The following is a 21,948-nucleotide window of genomic DNA, read 5'->3' on the forward strand; positions in this document are numbered from 1 at the left end:
TACTTTAATTTCGGTTATGTTCACTGAACATGTGCGGGTGGCAGGTTCCTAGGACCTACCAACTGCATTGGTACACACGCAAACGGCTTCGATGACATCTGGTTTAACACCAGGTCTCATTATTAAACAATAACGAGGCTTTAGAAAAATCCACATGTTACATTGTGACTTTGGAAGACCCATCAACAACTACGCACGTACTGATAAATGCCTCAGACACAGCCAGGACGTAAATGAGAATGACTTAGGAGACACGATACTGTGAGAAGAATTTGACAGAGCACTGAAAGATCCAAGTCGAAACAAGGCTCCAGAAGTAGACGACATTTTGTCAGAACCACCGACAGCCTTGGGAAAACCGCCATGACAAAATTCTTGCATCTGGTGAGGAAGATGTATGAGGCGGGCGAAATTCTCTCAGACTTCAAGAAGAATGTAGTAACTCCAATTCCCAAGAAAGCATGTGCTAACAGGTGTGAATATTATCGAACCATTATTTTAATGAACCTTTGTTGCAAAATACTAGCACGAATTCCTTACAAAAGAATGGAAAATCTGGTACAAACCGACCTCGGGAAGGATCAGTTTGTATTCCGGGGAAAGTAGACCTGCAAAAAGCTTTTGACAGTACTGAGTGGACTACGCTCTTTCAAATACTGAAGCTAGCAGGGATAAAGTATCGGTAGCGAAAGGGTATTGGCAACTCTTACAGAAAGCAAAGGACAATTACAAGAGTCGAGGGGCATACAATAAAGCACTGGTTGAGAAGGGAGTTAAGCAGTATTGTAATGTATTCCCGAAGTTATTCAGTATGACTTGTGAAGTCATCAGATGATCAAAACGACTTGCAAAATGATTTACATATCTGTATGCTGCGAAAAGTGGCAGTTGACCCAGAATAAAGAAAAGGGCGAAGTTATTCATGAGTACTAGAAGAAATCAGCTAAATTTCGATTACGCGATAAGTCACACAAATCTGAGGGCTGTAAATTCATCTAAATACTTACTGATTAAAAATGCAAATAACCTAAATTGGAACGATCACTTAGATAATATTGTGGGTAGAGAAAACAAACGACTGCGATTCATTGGCGGAACACTTAGAAGCTGCAACAGGTCTACCAAAGAGACAACTTACACTGCGCCTGCCCGCCCTATTCTAGAGTACTGTTGTGCGGTGTGGGATCCGCATCAGGTGGGACTGACGGATGACATCGAAAAAGTACAAAGAAGGGCAGCTCGTTTTGAATTATCGCGAAATAGGAGAGATAGTGTCACAGACATGATATGTGAATTGGAGTGGCAATCACTAAAACAAAGGCGTTTTTCGTTGCGACAGGATCTCCTCATGAAATTTCAATCACCAGTTTTCTCCCCCTATTGCGAAAACATTCGGCTGGCACCCACCTACATAGGCAGAAATGATCATCACAATAAAATAAGAGAAATCAGGGCTCGCACGGAAAATTTTAAGTGCTCGTTTTTCCCGCGTGCCGTTCGAGAGTGGAACGGTAGAGAAACAACATGAAGGTGGTTCATTGAACCCTCTTCCAGGCACTTTATTGTGAATAACAGAGTAATCACGTAGATGTAGATGTAGATGTACCATGGTCAAGCAGTAAAGAAAACCAAAGAAACATTTGGAGACGAAATTAAAGTTCAGCAGAAGAAAGAAAAAGTCTGAGACTTTCCGGTGACGTTATAATTCTGTAACAGACAATAAAGAATTTGGAGGATCAGTTGAATTAAACGGACAGTGTATTGAATGGCGGATATAATATGCGCATTGCCGAAATCGAAAATAAGGGTAGTGGAATGTAGTCGAATTTTATCAGACGATGCCGAGGGAATTAGATTAGGAAACGAGACACCTAAAGTAGTAAATGAGTTCTGCTATTTTAGCATTAAAATAACTGACGATGATCGGAATATTGAGGATATAAAATGTAGAGGGGTACTGGCAAGAAATACGTTCATGAAGAAAAGTTTGTTGACATCAAATATAGTTCTAAATGTTACGATTCTTTTGTGAAATTGTTTGTGTGAAGTGTAAGTTCGTACAAAAGCGAGATGTGGATGATAAACAGCTAAGACAAGAAGGGAATAGAAGCTTTTGAAATGTAGAGTTGCAGAAGAATGCTGAAGGTTAGATGGGTAGATCTCGTAACTAATGAGGGGTACAGAACAGAATTTGGGAGAAATGGAATTTGTGACAATACAGGACGAAAAGAAGGAGTTGTTTTGATAGGAGACGGTTCGAGATATCAAGGGATCGTTAGTTTAGTAACGGAGGGAAGTGTGAGGGGTAAAAATAGTAGACGGAGACTACGAGATGAATAGATTGTGCAGTGTCAAATGTAAGTAGATTGCTGTAGTTATTCGAAGATGGGGAGGCTTGTACTGAATAAAGTTGTGTGAAGAACTGCAGCAAACCAGGCTTCTAGCTGAAGAGCACGACAACAGCAAAGTTTTGTGGTTTGTTAGTCTGTGTGCATAGTTCCCTTAATTACACTACTGGCCGTTAAAATTGCTACACCTCGAAGATGACGTGCTACAGACGCGAAATTTAACCGACAGGAAGAAGATGCTGTGATATGCAAATGATTAGCTTTTCAGAACATTCACACAAGGTTAGCGCCGGTGGTGACACCTACAACGTGTTGAGATGAGGAAAGTCTACAAACGATTTCTCATACACAAACACCAGTTGACCGGCGTTGCCTGGTGAAACGTAGTTGTGATGCCTCGTGTAAGGAGGAAAAATGCGTACCATCACGATTCCGACTTTGATAAAGGTCGGATTGTAGCCTATCGTGATTGCGGTTTATCGTATCGCACTTTGCTGCTCGAGTTGGTCGAGATCCAATTACTGTTAGCAGAATATGGAATCGGTGGGTTCAGGAGGGTAATAGCACACGCCGTGCTGGATGCCAACGGCCTCGTATCACTAGCAGTCTAGATGACAGGCATCTTAACCGCATGGCTGTAACGGAACGTGCAGCCACGTCTCGATCCCTGAGTCAACAGATGACGTTTGCAAGACAATAACCATCTGCATGAACAGTTCGACGTCGTTTGCAGCAGCATAGACTATCAGCTCGGAGACCATGGCTGCGGTTACCCTTGACGCTGCATCACAGACAGGAGCGACTGCGATGGTGTACTCAACGACGAACCTTGGTGCACGAATGGCAAAACGTCATTTTTTCGGATGAATCTAGGTTCTGTTTACAGCGACATCGCGGTGAACGCACATTGGAAGCGTGTATTCGTCATCGCCATACTGGCGTGTCACCCGGCGTGATGGTATGGGGTGCTATTGGTTACACGTCTCGGTAACCTCTTAATCGCCGTGGCGGCACTTTGAACAGTGGACGTTAGGTTTCAGATGTGTTACGACCCGTGGCTCTACCCTTCATTCGATCCCAGCGAAACCCTACATTTCAGCAGGATAATGCACGACCGCATGTTGCAGGTCCTGTACGGGCTTGTCTGGATACAGAAAATGTTCGACTGCTGCCCTGGTCAGCACATTCTCCATATCTCTCACCAATTGAAAACGTCTTGTCAATGGTGGCCGAGCAACTGGCTTGTCACGATACGCCAGTCACTACTCTTGATGAACTGTGATATCGTGTTGAAGCTGCATGGGCAGCTGTACCTGTACACGCCATCCAAGCTCTGTTTGACTCAATGCCCAGGCCGTTATTCCGGCCAGAGGTGGTTGTTCTGGGTACTGATTTCTCAGGATCTATACACCCAAATTGCATGAAAATGTAATCACATGTCAGGTCTAGTATAATATATTTGTCCAATGAATACTCGTTTATGATCTGCGTTTATTCGTGGTGTAGCAATTTTAATGGCCAGTAGTGTATTATATTGCCTTTTATCAGTTTTCATTGCGGGTCGTAAGTAATTGCCTGATACAGTTTTGTAGAAATAAGAAAGGGCAAATTGGAGTTATATGGGCTGGGCTAGCACTGGTGCTTCTTTTGCACATTTTGTTTGAGCTCGTTTTCCTGCCATCAATTGTAAATTGTAATCAGTCCAACAACCATTTCTTCGTACTGTTTTCTTCCAGGACAGCTTCGTAACCAAGAAAACTACGGTGAAATTTGGAAGATAGGGTGAAGGTACTGGCAGAGGTAAAGCCGTCATTGCGTATTGTGAGTTACTCTTCGGTAGCTCATTTGGCAAAAGCGTTGAATGCGAATGTTGGGGTTCCAGGTTTGAGTCCCGATCCGGCACACAGTTTGAAATGTTTGCTTAGCGGATCCACTGGTTGGTCAAAGGATTTGTGGAATGAAGGTGGCAAATAAGATACTTTCTTTTTAAATGTACGAAACTTTATTGGTCACGAGTTGCGCGTTTGTACAAAAGACGGAGGAGAAAAGAGCGAGAGGAGCGGTGTCCATGAGGTGGTGTGGCGACGCTTAAGACCGGGCCTGAGGCTGGCTGGCGATGTAGGCGAGCGCCTTCTGGATGGCCTCAGGGATGGGGGGAGGGGTGGGCAGATGCGCGCCCTGTGGCACGTAGCCGTTCTCGTCGGCGGTGTACTGGATGGCGAACTGGTTGCCGGCGTCGTCGGTGTAGGAGAAGTCGCCGCGCACGGCTTCACCCAGGCCGTCACCGTCGGGGCCGGGGGCAGACACCTGCTTCAGGGCGCCCTCCTGCGAGGCGCGCTGGCCGTCGGACGTCTCGAAGCTGTGGGAGAAATGCCGAGGTGGCGTTAACAGTCTTCCACAACACACAGAATAGCTGATGTAGGCAGGTTATCGGAATATTAATAAAAATATTTCTCCTACAATTTCTGTTCTAATAGTGCATCACGTATCACGTGACTTCATACTGAACACTCAAACGTACACGCACTCACTTCCTTTATTGCTTCCGGTACTTTTATGAAGAAGCGAAAACTTGGAACAAGTCACGTAGGACACAAGTCTGTGTGTGAGGTGGATGGCAGCCTGGCTACATCAAACGGACCGCCTCACCTTGATCCACGCGATTATATAACACCGACTGTCGACCATCACCCCAGCACCTCCGGCTAGCAGCCTCCTACGCAGAGGTTAAAGGTCAGGCAGTATATCTGTCTTCACCGCAAAGGTAATGGGCCTTCTACTGTGAAGACTTAGTGTGACGGGAAATGACTGTCTGTCAAAGCTGTACCGTTAAGTGCCATAAATTCTGAACTGAAGACGCAACCCATGCGGTAGGCTCTTCGCTAGCTGGCATAGCACTGATGCATCGAAAGAGCAACTAGCTAGTTGCGTCACACGTGCCGCTGATTTCGCCGTGTCGAATCTGAGATTTCTGATTTCTTAGGAGGTATTGATTAAATGAAGAGTTCAAGGACCTTAGCGGCTTTTGCTAAGTATTATAACAATTTTTTTTGTATACTGTACTTTAGTCAGACGAAAAGTTTAAAGAAAACTACGGCCTATTTAGTGCTAAATTTAGGTCACGTTTTAACAAAACTAAAACAAAGTATCATGAGTAACAGAGACGAGAAGAAAGGTAACTTTGAGACCTTTCCACCGGCGGAGGTGGCCGAGCGGTTCTAGGCGCTACAGTCTGGAACCGCGCGACCGCTGAAGTCGCAGGTTCGAATCCTGCCTCGGGCATGAGTGTGTGTGCTGTCCTTAGGTTAGTTAGGTTTAAGTAGTTCTAAGTCTAGAGGACTGATGACATCAGCAGTTAAGTCCCATAGTACTCAGAGCCATTTGAACCATTTTGAGATCTTTCCGGAATATACAGTAGAAGAAGTAGTACTTATAAGTAGGATAAAAAAGGAAGTGAGGTGTGTCATGCAAGGTAATATCAGTAACTGTTGTAGAACAACAAAGCATTTTTTCAGCAAAAATCGTACCATACCATGAATTACTCTTATTATGTACAGAGCTAGGTTTCTGGGAGTTTAGTTGGCGTAGTGCGTTAAATGGAACAGATGTGAACAATATGAATGCTGTATCATAAAAGAATGGAATAACTTTCAGTTTGTTGTCATGATAGTTGATTTATGAAATGAAGAGAGACTAGAAATAATAGGCGAAGAAAGAAGTTAATGAAAGTCACTTCCAGAAAAAGGGACACATTTGTGATATTAGCGTGTCCTGCAAGGTTAACGTGGCTTGTGCAACCGAGTGAAGAGACGACAAATGTAAATGCATGTACTCGTACGTAAAATAGGTACCGAACGATTTTGGATGTGAAATCAGCAAAGGACTGCATTACTTACTGACTGTCGATTTTTCACGGTATTTGAAACTACATGAAGTCCCATTCAGGCCTGGAAGCGCATTTATAAATGAATTCCACCTTAGAAATTTCCTGGCGGACTAAAGTTGTGTACCGGACTGGCAACCGAACTGGGAACATCCTCTTTCACAGGCAAACCGAGCCTTGCTCTTTCAATACATATCCCAGGAAATTCAAAGTTCCGGTTCCGAGTTCTGAAACAGCACCCACTTTTAATTTCCCAGGAAGTTTCAAAACAGCGTACACCTCTGCAGAATGAGACAAGCATTCTGGAATTTAATTCCTTATCGACGTACGCTTCTTTGAGAGCATAGAAAAGCTTAAAGAAGTACCGAAACAGCTTCGACACTACTCTTTAAGCATGTTGAGTTGTACGTTCCTAACTATGCCTGATTTCTCGAACATCTCACCTGTAACGGTAGGAGCCATCAAAGTTGACATCGTTGGTGGCAGAGACAATGACGGCGTCCTTGCCTCGTCCTCCAGCCACAGGCCTCTGGGGCAGGGCCATGGCGGCGGCGGCCAGGCACAGCACGGTTACCTGCGGCAGACAATTGAAGCACAGGGGTCAGTACAGGGGTGGTTTTGGGGAAGGAAATAAGCAGTGTTCGTCAGAAATACTGTTTTCAGTGGTATTTGTAACAGTGAAGAAGAAGGCACGGGAGGAAGAGCAGGAAGAGGAAGAGAAGAAGTAAGAGATGGAGGAGGAAGAGGACTAAGAAGAAGAGAATGGGAAGAAGAGGAAGAAGTAGAATGAGGAGGAGAAGGAGGAATAGGAGAAGGAGAAGAAAAGGATGAGAAGAGGAAGTAGGAGAAGGAAGATGAGGCGGAGGTGAAGGATATGGAGGAGGAAGAAGAAAGCAGGTGGATGAGAAGAAGAAGGAGGGAGAGAAGGAGAGAGAAGAAGAGGATGTAAGAAGAAGAGAAAAGAACTGTACAAGACTTCAATAAAAAATACGCTGCCCGTACGCGGTAATAGATTAGCAGTCATCGTAAACGATGCACTCATTGTACCGAAGCTGTCCTTAGTCGTCCAGAGACTTTAATCTCGCTAACTCTAACGTCGAGACTCATTTGATTCGCTCGTTCAGTATCCCAGAAAGTCTGTGTTTGGTAAAGAAAATGGAGAGCAACCAATGGCAAGCTTCAGTTTTGAACCATTCCGGGATGTATTCGCTCGTGGTTTGTAGGATAATACTGACGTCACGATTTATTGGCGTCATCTGCTTGAGTCAGACAGTGAGGTCCTCACGCGTGGCTCACGCGGAATTGCTCTGCAAGTGAAAGGCGAATGACTGCAAACGTCATTCGGAATCATACTTTCAACTTCTTGTCGCAATATACGCTCCTGCTTTTCCAGGTTACAGAACTGATACTTTTGGGAAAAAAATGTTGAGCCGATTACAGATGTGATTTAGAGAAAGACGTAGCTTCATTGACTCCATCACAGTATCACTTGTTGGTCACATATTTTTATCATTTCAGTTCCGAACCAATCATCGGTGTATGTGGGATTATTTTTCTCTAAACGTCGGTTTCATTCATGAAATAATGAAGCGTTGACATTCGGATACACTTTCGCTTTAGTGAGAAGTACGAATGCTGAATGAAATGTTTTTCTGATAATGAGTACAGTATCGGCCTTGGGGCGAGAGACTGATATTCTGATTAGAACAGTCGAAGAGGAATGGATGATAAAGGTTGAACATCCAGTCGACATACAAATAATAATAGATTGCAGTTGTTCGCTCAGAGAATACAAGAAATGAATGGCCGTCTAGGTAAACCGGGGGGGAACTTAAATCGTGATGACTGCAGAAGAAATTTGACGGCAGATTTTCTTGAGTACCACTTCGGGCAAATTGCTTATCGGTCGGTCGATAATGTGGGCATCTCATTTCTTATTGCCGGATTTCTCACCTGAACTCTTCTCTTGTAATGTCGTTATCTAGAGACCAGGCCTGAACAAAGTCAAATATTAATCGGAGACTATCACTTTGTACCGAAATTTTGCAAAGGAAATATTAATTCAACTTCCAGGAGATATGAAACCCATGCGCACATTTCGTCAACAATTGTACTATTCTTTGACGTTTTCTGAAGTGTCCTCGCAGATATTCCCTCTCTCGCCACTCCGTTTCCCTTTTTATTGACATACTGAAACTCGCATCGGCCATCGCTGTGAGAAGTCACGCGATATCGTGAAGAGCAAACGCACTGGCGAGGCTCTTGCGGTTTGCATGCCGGGAGTCCCTGACATTCTGTGGACGCCTGTCGTAAGAACTTCGTGCTCGGCCCCTCCTACCGGGGATAGCGCAGATACGGGCAGAGGGCAAGGTCGGCAGATGCGCAACAAGTGGACGTCTTCCGATGGCATCTCTCGCCCGCAAAAGGCGCTGCCGCCCTCACTGCCAAGACGTCGGTGTCACGCATCTCTCACCAGGAAGCTGCGTGCCAGGTGGCGACACTCCACACTGTACAGTACACGCATTCAACGTAACCACTAGCTGTACATTCCCGCCCTGCACATTTCGCTGCCATTTCTTCAACTTCTAGTATGTACTCTTCGAAAGAAGATGAACGTATGTACTTCAGCAGTACAACTGAGGGAAACATGAACTTAACCGAAATCCGTTATAACTAATGAAGTCGACAAAAGCCGAAATCAACAGCAAAAAAGATCTACTAATCTGAAGAGTAGTTTGGAAACAGCATAAAGAACTAGGAAGGGACGGGTGAGTCTGTCGAAGGAACCATTCCGATAAGGCCCAAGTGATTTAGGGAAGACTTGAAAAACGTGTATGAGAAACAGTCGAAAGACTATAGTTCTGCTGCGCTTCAATGTGTTCACTCTCTTGAACGCTTCACACTTTCGTCTGAAATGCATTTGGAACGCAGCTAAAATACAAAATTCTTATTGCCTCAAATTTCTACCCTGCTCTTCTCGATATCGTCTCTGTATAGTATCACTGCTTTTTGCAGCTTTAATCGGTGAAAGAAATCGGTATTAAACCCTAAGATTTGCTGTTGTGATTTAACAGCCATGTTCTTGTTAGAGGCTCTAGACTCTTGCATTCGTCAGGACCCTTGAACTGTCTTACCCAGAGAGTTACATATGGACCTATACTTTTACGTGTACTCCAAATCACGGCGAAATTTAGCGTTTTTCCATTAGAAAAATTCTGAAGTCTGACCGTGGATCGAATCCTCATCGTGTGATTTGCAGTGTGTCACATACCCACTGAAACAGTGAGCCTCGTCACAACCATTTTTCGACAGCAAACATTGAAACCTCGTTAGAATAGGCAACAGATATTCCGCGCTTTTCCGGAAAATGTGTTTATACTAGAGTTGTACTTTTAAGAGTCAGTACTCCCTCATAGGAGCACATTTAATGGAAAGGCATTATACATTTCCGCGGTCTTGAAACACAATTTCTTACTGCTCTCTCCTCAGTCGTAAACATTTCTGCCCACAAGGACTGTGTTGACACCAAGGAGCGTTCTACGTAAATCACTAATGCCTAGATAAAAATATTGAGTGTCGAGTGCGCGAAGACCATCTAACTGAGAGAAACCCGAACATTGTGAACAGTGGGTGCGCCGACACCGTGAGAAGACGACCGTGTGTAGAGGCGAGCACAAGGACCCACTGCGGTGACCTCGTTTCATAGCCCGGCGGACGTTACGTCGGCGCGCTGCCCCCGTTTCCGGACGGTCCTTCGAGAGTCTCCCGTTGTGCAATGGCGTCCTCTCCAGCTTCACTCAGCGGCGAGAAAGGTGCTCAGTCACCGTGCCCGATAGGCTGTCCAGCTTGCTGGGAGCTCCGGCCGCTGCGTTCGCTTTCCAGCATCTTAATTGGGATGGGTCCTTCTTTCGATAGGTCACCAGACGATCCACGCTTCCACTTAACACGGCGGGAAATTTACTTGCACCCGTAACCGTCCATCGTTCAAACCTGTTGCGACACGCTGTGATATCTTCGTGGCTACACTACCCGTTTCCATGATAGGCCGGACTGCTTTCACCAAACGCTTATCCCTGGCAGGGAAGGACTCCAGTAAATGCGATATCGGGGAAACGTCGTATGTGGCAAATACATCTACGGTATTACCCATATTAAAATTGTAGTGTATGCCTCACTTTCACTTAAAGCTACAAGCTAAATAATCGGATGAGAAGAAAAATGCTATTTCCCTTCCACCGTCATTTTAAAAGGTATGGATGACAGAAAATAACATCGGAACACTGTTATCAACGCTACTGCGCTTTTTAAACGTTTCACACCTTTCAAAACATTCGTTAAAACTGCATCTTCGTTCCAGAAATGTAAGCTCTCGGCTGGTATTGCTGTTATAATTATTGTAAGTCAGCTTGAAGCTATGAAACTAGGGCAAAGTTTGTGTAGCTTATGTCGCCTTCGTATACGTACTTAACTCTGCTGACTCCTAGGCAAGACATGATTGATGATGATGCAGCTGAAAGTGAAATGACGTTAAACTATCGTATGTGGACTGAATACGACTTCTACAGACATGTCGTTCCTCAGAGAGGGATATTTACGTTCAAATTTTAATGGATCTTTCCCATGAAATGCGCCCGTATTCTGCTTGAACGCGGGATCGTTCAGTTATGTGTTGTACTTGAGTTTCACAAAGAAAACTTAAGGCGAAAGTTCCCGTACAAAACGGAAGACGAAGCTAAGGCTTTCGCATGTAAATGACACTGTCTTCATCAGGCATATAAAGGTGTTCTCTTCCGGTTTAGAAAAACTTTGTACTGTACTAGGATTTGCCGTAATCGATGTGGTGTGTATTTGCTTTCGTCCAGTCTAGGAGACAACTCATTACTTGCAGCGAAAATTACAGTTTAACCTGCAGTTCAAACTGCAGAGCAACTTCATTTTTCTACATCAACGGAGCAAAGCCAGAGGTGGAATACGCGTTGAGCCCTCAGTGCAGCTGTGCGTTATATGCGCCTCCTAGATTCAGTAATGTACGAAAGTTGCGTGTCAGTTCCATAAATGTAAGAGCATAGACGATGTTGCAAATATAAAACAGGGAAATCGTCACCAAGCGGTGAAACTTGAGATACAATTATCTCACTTTGTGTCAGCTTTACAGAACGGAATGATAGTATAACTGGACATGCTGACTAGCACAAAAGACAGGATTGTCGTGTGAAATACACCAGCCGTAAAAACCTCCTGTTGATGCTGGTGATTAAACTGTAGGTAGTAATTAGTAATTAATCTGACTGGTCCGACGCCTACTGAAAAGCAGATTTCGGAATTTTTATTTACAAAAGTCGGACAATAAAAGGATTTTTCAAATTGGCTAGTACTGTCATCATAGTATACATACTGAGAAAGATGTTCTCAAAATTTATGCTGGTCTACACAACACGTGTGAAATCATAGAATAAGTTTACATTTTTCAGCTTACGTTTACTAGTGCTTCAGGATTATTGGAACATTACTTTTCCCATATAAAGCCTTGTTTTGAAGCTAATGAATGTATTTTGGTGAACGTGACAAGACCTTCTATGTGACGTTTATACGTATGGAACTATTTCCTCTAGCCCAGTCTATTTCTCCGGACAATGAATGGAGAGAGAGAAAAAACATTATTCTTGCAGTTGACTAATTCAGTTTTCATTCCACAGACAGTCTCAACATTGATGATTTTTCTGCGATACGCAGGTAATAACACTGTCACTGTGGGCACTCTTCAGTTTGCATGAGGTGCATAGTATGTAAGAACTATGAAATTGTTAAGAACCTAACGTTTCTATAGAAACTGCTTTCAAACTGTTGAATAAATTTTTTTGACTAGACGGGACCAACTTGGTCATTTGTGGACGTGTGAAAGAATTTTCTCTAGCTTTTCTTGTTTTAATTTTTCAGGACTAGGTACTGAGTGACAAGAACTGAACTGCTTCAGCTCACATCCCACTGATAGTACTAGTGCATTCGGTTCTGCCATAAATGGGCAGGTGCAGACTTCATCCTTCAACCAGTTTACAGGATGAGATGCAACGTACTTCTGGATTACGAAATTATTAAAACCTGAAGCTTTCACTAAAAACCTTCCTGTGTGGCTAGTAAATATTTTGGCGACCGTGACAGGACTAACTTGTTTTTCTTCTCTAGACTTGTGAAAGTCTTTCTCCGTCCTACTAAACGCCTTTGGATGGTGATTGCAAAGAGCAAGTGGAAGCCAGACGCAGCAGTGGGAACGAGACGTGGGAGAGCGTGGGTCAGCACTTCCGTGGGCGTTTGCAGCTTCTGAGAAGCGGCCTACCCACTGGGTGGCGGACAATGGGAGAGCGATAGCGAGTAGAAAGCGGACGCCGGCCGCGCCTCTGAGTATGCGCCCTGCAGTGCACCGGTGCGCCGGAGTGCAGACGCCGCCCGGACTGACAGCTTTCGCGGCTCGAAATGCGAAGTCAAACAGACGGAGGGAGGGAGAGAGAGTGAACGAGAGGAGTGGTCCAACGCATTGGAACACCCGTCGTCACGTGCAGCCTCCGACTTACCAACTTGAAGAACATGGCGGTGGTAGTGGTGGTGGTGGTGGAGAAGCTGAGAGTGTCTCTTGTGCTCTGCAGACCTGGAAGGACTGATGTACCGACCACGGGCCGCGGGCCCTATTTATACGGGGGCGAGAGCTGCTGCGTTGTCGTCCGGTGGACGGAGAGGCGCCAGGGGAGGGGAGAGAGAAGAAGAGCGCATGTGCTCCCAGGAAAGGCGCCCAGCCGAGCTGAGGTCGGCCGCCAAAGGTTGCGATAGGGCCGCGTGCCGCCGCCGTCCCCGCCTCTGCTGCTGGCATTTCTCAGGCCGGCGGCCGATGGGCAACCCGTCCGATAGCACGCGTCACCTGCTCTGCTCACACCCGACCTACCGAACTCCTTTCCCACTTTAGAAACAGGGAGACTTAGAACTTCATTATTTTATTTGCTACCCTTTGCGTTTGATCTCTCACCTAGTGATTAAGACACCTTGCCTTTCCAAAATACTAAATGATTTTTTATTTTAACTGGGTGAGATTAAGACACGTGAACACAAAATAAGCAGTCTCGCATATGCGGGTGACTTAGTTGTGATGGCAGATTGGATTGAAAGTTTGCAAAGTAATATTTCAGAGCTAGATCAGAAATGTAAGGACTATGGTATGAAGATGAGCATCTCCAAAACGAAAGTAACGTCAGTGAGAAAGAGATATAAACGGATTGAGAGCCAAATAGGAGGAACAAAGTTAGAAGAGGTGGACGGTTTCAAGTACTTAGGATGAGTATTCTCACAGGATGGCAACATAGTGAAAGAACTGGAAGCGAGGTGTAGCAAAGCTAATGCAGTGGGCGCTCAGGTACGATCTACTCTCTTCTGCAAGAAGGAAGTCAGTACCAAGACTAAGTTATCTGTGCACCGTTCGATCTTTCGACCAACTTTGTTGTATGGGAGCGAAAGCTGGGTGGATTCAGGTTATCTTACCAATAAGGTTGAGGTTGCGGATATGAAAGTGGCTAGGATGATTGCAGGTACCAGTAGATGGGAACAATGGCAGGAGGGTGTCCACAATGAGAAAGTCAAAGAAAAACTGGGAATGAACTATATAGGTGTAGCAGTCAGGGCGAACAGGCCTAGATGATAGGGTCATATTACACGCATGTGAGAAGCAAGGTTACCCAAGAGACTCATGGATTCAGCAGTAGAGGGTAGGAGGAGTCGGGGTAGGCCAAGGAGAAGGTACCTGGATTCGGTAAAGAATGATTTTGAAGTAATAGGCTTAACGTCAGAAGAGGCACCAATGTTCGCACTGAACAGGGGATCATGGAGGAATTTTATAAGGAGGACTATGCTCCACACTGAGCGCTGAAAGGCATAATCAGTCTTAAATGATAATGATGATGATGACTGACATTTGATAAATTACAGTTGCTTCTCGCAGCCTTATAGAGTTTATTCAGCACACCTGCCGACTGCATGTTCCTGTGTCACATAACTCTTCTGACTTCATCTTCCCATCTTGTTTTAGAGCGACCTCTACCTTTATTAGTTGAAATCAATTGTATCATATTCTTAGGTCATTTTTCCTCACCCAAACGGCATACATGCACAAACCATCACAGTTGTTCTGCTTCGATTGGATCCATTACAATGGTATCCATGTTCTTTCTGTAACGTACGTCTTCATTTTTAATTTTATCCGATGGTATCAAACCATAGCAACACCTCCAAAATCTCATCTCCGCTGGTGTTAAGTTCCTCTTAATTCTTGCTGTTATTTCCCTTGTTTCTACTCCATACGTTACTATAGTTCCTAGATAACAGAACACAGCATGTCATTCTCAATGGAGAGAAGTCTTCCGAAGTAAGAGTGATTTCAGGTGTGCCGCAGGGGAGTGTCGTAGGACCGTTTCTATTCACAATATACATAAATGACCTTGTGGATAGCATCGGAAGTTCACTGATGCTTTTTGCGGATAATGATGTAGTACATCGAGAGGTTGTAACAATGGAAAATTGTTCTGAAATGCAGGAGCATCTGCAACGAATTGACGCATGGTGCAAGTAATGGCAATTGAATCTCAATGTAGACAACTGTAATGTGCTGCGAATACATTGAAAGAAAGATCCTTTATCATGTAGCTACAATATAGCAGGTCAACAACTGGAAGCAGTTAATTCCATAAATTATCTGGAAGTAGGCATTAGGAGTGATTTAAAATGGTATGATCATATAAAGTTGATCGTCGGTAAGGCAGATGTCAGACTAAATTTCATTGGAAGAATCCTAAGGAAAAGCAATCCGAAAACAAAGGAAGTAGGTTACAGTACAGTAGTAGCAGTGGATGACGTGGTGCCTGCTCAGGAGTGAGGGGCTCAGTGTCTTTCGGAAACGCTTCTTTCTCGACACATCAGTGATGGCATTCTGTAAATCTAAACTCTTCACTATATACCTATGTTTCATACATTCTTCGTAAACAAATTGGTAATATTAAGCATTTCTAAGTTTTAAGATACGAAGGTGTAATTCCGTCAAAATTTTTTTAAAAGGCTGAGTAACCAAATAAGCTTCGTTTTAAGTGCCTGGCCTATATTTTCAGTTGCTTCTTGCGGGGGAACACTTACAATAGGAATGGAAAACATAATACCTATCCAGAATACAAACAGACTGCTACAGAAAAAAATGCCCAATCTATAGAAGAGTAAGTGTAATAGATTCAGTCTCTAGGCTATATGGGAAAATTATATAAGAACATAACGTGTTCCATAAGATCACGCACAGGCCCTACGTTTTCCCTAAAGCAGCTCGTGGAGAAAACTCTGACCAAGAATTTAGAGATACATATGATTTTCGTTCATCTTAAGATAATCTGTGGTAGCAGTGCCCTCCGTAAATAGTGGAGAATGGCATGAGTTGTTTATATGTTCATATAATTACGGTTTTGTATAATGCCAAAGTTTGGAGAATTGATGTAGGTATAAACATATGGAGAGATTCCAATTACCATAGGTTTAAGACAAGCATGCACGATAGCACCGACATATTTAAAACATATTTGAATTCCACCTTAATTTTATGGTTGTGTCTGTAAATGATATCTTCTTCACTTTTCAGTCTGCTAATGACCAGGTCATTATTGCAGAGGAAGAGTATGACCGAAGTACATGGTTAGAAAGTTGCACAGAGAGTATAAAAGGTAAGTATCAACTGTTAATTTAGAGAAAAAAGTAGTTACGGGAGGAGTGAACGACGACCTGATTTTAGATTTTGAAGTCGTAGGGTTTGTAGATTCTTACAAGTTAACGATGATGGATACATTGTAAAAGCGAAACTGAGACCAGAATTCGCGAGGTAGACAAGTAACCAAAAAAGTAAAACCGAGATTTGCGGAACACACGTATTAGATCAGAAACGAAGACTGAGATATTAGAAAATTATTATAAATACTATATCTACATCTCCCTCTACATCCATACTCCGCAAGCCACCTGACGGTGTGTGGTGGAGGGTATTGAGTACCTCTATCGGTTCTGCCTTCTGTTCCAGTCTCGTATTGTTCGTGGAAAGAAAGATTGTCGGTATTCCTCTGTGTGGTCTCTAATCTCTCTTCGCGAGATATACGTAGGAGGGAGCAATATACTGCTTGACTCCTCGGTGAAGGTATGTTCTCGAAACTTCAACAAAAGCCGGTACCGAGCTACTGAGCGTCTCTCCTGCAGAGTCTTCCACTGGAGTTTTTCTATCATCTCCGTAACGCTTTCGTAATTACTAAATGATCCTGTAATGAAGCGCGCTGCTCTCCGTTGGATCTTCTCTAACTCTTCTATCGACCCTATCTGGTTCGGATCCCACACCGCTGAGCAGTATTCGCCATCCAAGAGCGCAGACCTCAGCAATACTTTGAACCACTCGCTCTCAGAAGACGTAATCCATACATCGAGGTTAGGTTCTATTTCTCATCTACTCCTTTTCCTCTACTCCTCGGGCCAGCGTCTATTGTCCTCAGTTTCTGCATCTGCGTTACAGTTTAATATTAATGTCTAACACGGACTTGTTTCCGTGACGCTCCGGTAACTATCAGCAATCACGTTTATTTATATCACTAGACATAGTTTTAGTAGTTATGCTTCTTTAGACCCCTACAATGTTTCTACATACATGTTGTGTCTAATATAATGAAGCGGTCAGTATTGTTTCATTCTTATAGAACTATACTGGGTTATTAGCTAGCAATTATAGTGTTTAACTAAGCCTATGTTAGTACATATACTTGCTCCTTATTGTATAGTGATCAGTTTTTGCGTGTGGTGGATTGATCCGTTGCTCGTTCTAGTATCACTTATTTGCTGTCACTTGTTCTCCTTCTCCCTTTTCTGTATCTCGGAACATTATGTGATGTACCTTCATTCGCAGGGAACTTTGCATCCTGGGAAATCAGTAAAGCATGCACCACATTCGTTTATGCGCTATTTTTTGCGATTAGTTTCTGTACTTTTATCGAACTTAATACACAACTTGGGCATTGATTCCCATGCCGCAGACTGAGTACGTCATAGCACCGAAGGCAGCATCCCCAAGGCGGCCGTTTGTACCTCTGACTATCTTAAGAATTATCAGGGTCGACGATCGCCGGAATTCTGCAGAGCCACAGAAATTTTATTCCTGGTCCTGACTTCGACATCTAGAGGCAGACAGAGTATGATTACGAATTTAAACTGCCCTGTACATACCATTAGTCATTTTGATATGTAGGCTTGAGAATTGAAGCAGGAATTAAATTAATACCTTTAAGTGTGGGAGATATTTGTGTTAAACGTATAGGGGAAGCAACGTGTATCACCCAAAAGTTTCCATTCAAGTCACCAGATATCATTTAGTCATTTTATAACTTAGCTTCAGTTTAATGGGGACAGAAAATACACTGTATCCTTGCGGCCTGTACTCTCGTTTCTGCAAGTGCTCTTTGTGCATATATGCTGTTGATATGTTTCCTCCGTCGTTCAGACCGCTCCAGAGGGTCTCCTCTCTAAGTGACTGTGTTATGTCATCGTGTGAGTGTGTTAGTCGCCTTCCTTGCGACCAAGCGTCACAGTCCGCGGGCTCAATCGGGCTAATACTCGAGGTTTACACGCAACAAATGCGTGGGGATAGCCCGCGACTGGTTAAGAAATGAACTATGCTGCGGCTGGGATTGACGTGTTTAATTCTCAAACGCTCCCTGATGCATTTGTCCATGGGCCTAAAACCTGGGGATAGGAGACTGCCAAAGTCTTGCATAGCATCGCTACATTCGTACAGTCTACTGGATGGACGTCTTGTACTTCAGTCACATTGTACGATTCGGTACTCTCCATATGTGATTATCCCTGTTGCAAATCATTCGCACATCGTCTGAGAAGCATGCCCAGAGCAGTCCGAAGCATAATTATGTCACAAATTCATTTCTTGATTGCGGACTTACTGTCCATTTCAAAGTTAGGTTTTTGTTGCTGTTGCGCCCTTTGACGTCAGCGTGGTATAGCTCTTGCTACGTCGTCTTCACCATCTTTGACGGCCCTTCATTAGGAACGAATACTGTGTTTCTACGTTATGAAATAGTTCTATCGACTCCTAATCGCTACGCATTCAGAGAACTTGTAAGACGCGTGTATTTCTATTGTCTATTGTCAAACCACAATTTATGAGAGATATTTATATTTTATTAATAGGATTAAGTAGGAATAATTAATATTTGTCATTTTGGAAATAATTGTGGTAGCAAGGAATTTCTGCACCAAAGTATTGTTGGCGGGAGAGACCGCACATTGGTATAATTTTAGACGGCCGTAGTGGCCAAGCGGTTCTAGGCGCTACAGTCCGGAGCCGCGCGACCGCTATGGTCGCAGGTTCGAATCCTGCCTCGGGCATGGATGTGTGTGATGTCCTTAGGTTAGTTAGGTTTAAGTAGTTCTAAGTTCTAGGGGACTGATGACCTCAGCAGTTAAGTCCCATAGTGCTCAGAGCCATTTGACACCACTTGATATCATTTTAAAAAGGGCGGGAGAGACCGCGTATGGACACATTTTAAGAAAAGAGCGGGAAAGACGGCACATTGATACATTTTGTAATGGTAGCAGGGATTGTCTGCCCACAAAGCATTGTTGGCGGCAGAGACCGCACTTTAGCGTTCGTAGGAAGTCAGTAGTAAGCGAGATGTGAAGCGAGTCGGTAGCAGGTCTGAAGCGAAAGGTTGAGAGGAGCGGTGTGCCTGCCAGCTATGATTTACAATAGATTATAAACGGGTGTACAGAGACATCGGCTAACTATTATCATAAGAGGAACTAATATTACTGAATTATTTTTTTTTTGAGAAACTCAAAACTACTGAAGGTATGTTTGCGCAATGCTTGTTGTAAGATTATTGTAAAAAGTAAGTCCCATTTGAACGTTTGTAAAATCATTTCATTACCAACATTCTATGTTTCGTCGAAATAATTAGCAAATCACTTTTAATAAGCAGCATTTTAAATTTGTATGCGAAGATTGGGCTTATTATTATTGAGAAAGAGAATAAGTTTCAAAGGGAAGATTTCATTTGTTATTAATAAGCAAGTGATAGAAATCCTAAGGGAAGGTTTCATAGGTTATTGTAGAAGGGAAGGTTGCGTATCAAAAGAGACATACAGAGGAGACGGGAAGGTTTCAAACTTCGTTCCTGTGAAACACAGCTCCCTTTTTATTCACCCGACGTGATATCGACAGCGCTTCTCATACTGAGTCCTTATTTACTGATATTGAGAACAGTTTTGGCGCCGATCCACATACGCGGCTTGTAGTCAAATCGCAAACATACGCTTTCCATATTAGGTGCATTGTGCTGCCACCTACTGTCATGTACTCCATATCAGCGACCTCAGCAGTGGGAGGTGGGAAAACTTGGATTTTCATGGTCGAGCGGCTACTCATAAGCCACACATCATCCCGGTAAATGCGAAACGATGCCTCGCTTTGTGTAAGGAGCGTAAACTTTGGACGACTGAACAGTGGAAAAACGTTGTGTGGACTGACGAATCACGGTACACAATGTAGTGACCCGATGGCGGGGGTGGGTATGGCGAATGCCAAGTGAACGTCATCTGCCAGCGTGTGTATTGCCAACAGTAAAATTCGGAGGCGGTGGTGTTATGGTGTGCTCGTGTTTTTCATGGAGAGGGGCTTGGACCCCTTGTGGTTTGGGGTGGCACTAGCATAGCACAGGCCTACATTGATGTTTTAAGCACCATCTGGCTTCCCACTGTTGAAGACCAATTCGGAGATGGCGATTGCATCTTTCAACACGATCGAGCTGATGTTCATAATGCACGACCTGTGGTGGAGTGGTTACATGACAATAACACCCCTGTAATCGACTGGTCTGCACAGAGACCTGACGTAAATCTTGCAGAACACCTTTGCGATGTTTTGGAACGCCGAATTCGTGCCAGACCTCACCGACCGACATCGATACCTCTCCTCAGTGCAGCACTCCGTGAAGAATAGGCTGCAATTCCCAAAGAAACCTTCCAGTACCGGATTGGAAGTATGCCTGCGAGAGTGGAAGCTGTCATAAAGGCTAAGGGTGGGCCAACACCATACTGAATTCCAACATTACGGATGGTGGGTGCCACGTACTTGTAAGTCATTTTCAGCCAGGGGTCTGGATACTTTTGGGCACGTAGTATAGGTAGAAAATATCATTTTGGCATAACCAGAAGTTCGCACAGGAAGATGTAAGTCTCCATTATCGCAAGTGTGTTTCTAGAGTAGAACGGTAGACATATATTCTGAAATTGGCTCTATGCATCCTCTGCAAAACACTTAAGTGTTGTTTGTAGAGTAATCATGTGGATGTAGTTCTAGAAAGTTTGGGGTGAAAGTCATTTTGGACCTGTAAGTGCCGGAATCAGATGCTGGTATTACTTTTTGTTGATTTTTTTCAAACCCTTATTTACATCGCATCATATGCCGTTTAGAACATGTATAGTCAACGGGTGGTAAAATCCCTCACTTTTGCGGTCATTCATTACTATTTTTTTCACGGGTTGTTGTACGTTGGTATAGGATACAATTAGCTATATTAGCAAAGAAAAAATTCTTTACGGGAGTGTACTTTTAAAACTTTATAGGAGATCTATTTTAGTACCTAGTGATTACATATTCTAGAGCTGCGGCTGACGGTCGGTATTGCCTGAAACTGGTCCGGTAATTGTTTAAACAAGTGAAGGTAAATTGTTATAAGCAGGTTTCTTACACACTTACTCCATAGATGTGGCCCTAGTGTCTGCTTGTATAGTTCACAGTTCCTTATCCCTTCTCTCCCAATCGTATTCCATACGCGTCTACATTTTTGTATTTTATCATTTCTGATGCGTAAATAGCGTTGCGTTTTGTTATTTACATCCTCTATATTTCGTTACCATGTGACCATGAATCCTTTTACGTACCTAGCAGACGAATACCTTAATAACAACGTCAAAGGACACTAACTGATCAAAAATATCTGGACACCCAGGACACCCCTATGTAATCCGGGATTACGGGAGGTGGACCCGTCAGTATAAAAGGAGGCGTGGAGTATTATGTTATCATCAGAGGAGCAGTAAATGCATTATGAGTCTTTCAGGAGAGCTCAGTGACTTCCCAAAGTGAGCTAGATATTGCATGTCACCTGAGCAAAAAATCCACCACAGACGTTGCAAGCCTCCTAAACGTGGCCAAGTCGAGTGGTGGTAATTGCTAATTTATTCTTCTCGAATTAAATGAAGCCGAATTTGTGAAAACGTTGCGAAGTTTACTAATTCATACTTCAACTTGTATAGCTGTTATCTAAGATCTATGAAATTTGTGTCAGTTTTCAAACCTCACCTTCATGAGCTATAGTTAGCATGTAAAATGTGTAGTTTCAGCTTGGCTTTAAGTGAATCATTATCACACTGTTAAACTGTTATGTTTTATAGCACTAGGTCATCATAAGTTGTGATATGGATTACACAACATGTGTTACTAATCCTGTGAAAATAAAAAAAGTGTTGGGTTTTAATACTGAATTTCGAATTTCTTTGTAAAGAATTATTTTAAGAAAATTGTGTAGTGTAATTTCGGCCCTGCACTTTACTTCCTCTTTTTTGCCCCTACTACTACAATTTCATTAATTAATT

At 43.5% G+C, this 21,948-nt stretch overlaps 1 protein-coding gene across 1 annotated transcript; it reads right to left on the reverse strand.

Annotated features, from left to right (window-relative positions):
- Nucleotides 1-4,327: 4,327 nt before the first annotated feature.
- On the reverse strand, nucleotides 4,328-12,952 carry LOC126203125 (endocuticle structural glycoprotein SgAbd-3). Its single transcript, XM_049937372.1, has 3 exons — nucleotides 12,801-12,952; nucleotides 6,675-6,805; nucleotides 4,328-4,707 (listed from the first exon to the last, which is right to left on the reverse strand). The coding sequence occupies exons 1-3, from the start codon at nucleotides 12,813-12,815 to the stop codon at nucleotides 4,437-4,439; spliced, it is 417 nt and encodes a 138-aa protein (XP_049793329.1). The 5' UTR covers nucleotides 12,816-12,952; the 3' UTR covers nucleotides 4,328-4,436.
- Nucleotides 12,953-21,948: the final 8,996 nt, after the last annotated feature.

The sequence above is a fragment of the Schistocerca nitens genome, chromosome 9 (assembly GCF_023898315.1).
Source record: "Schistocerca nitens isolate TAMUIC-IGC-003100 chromosome 9, iqSchNite1.1, whole genome shotgun sequence".
Lineage (NCBI taxonomy): Eukaryota > Metazoa > Arthropoda > Insecta > Orthoptera > Acrididae > Schistocerca > Schistocerca nitens.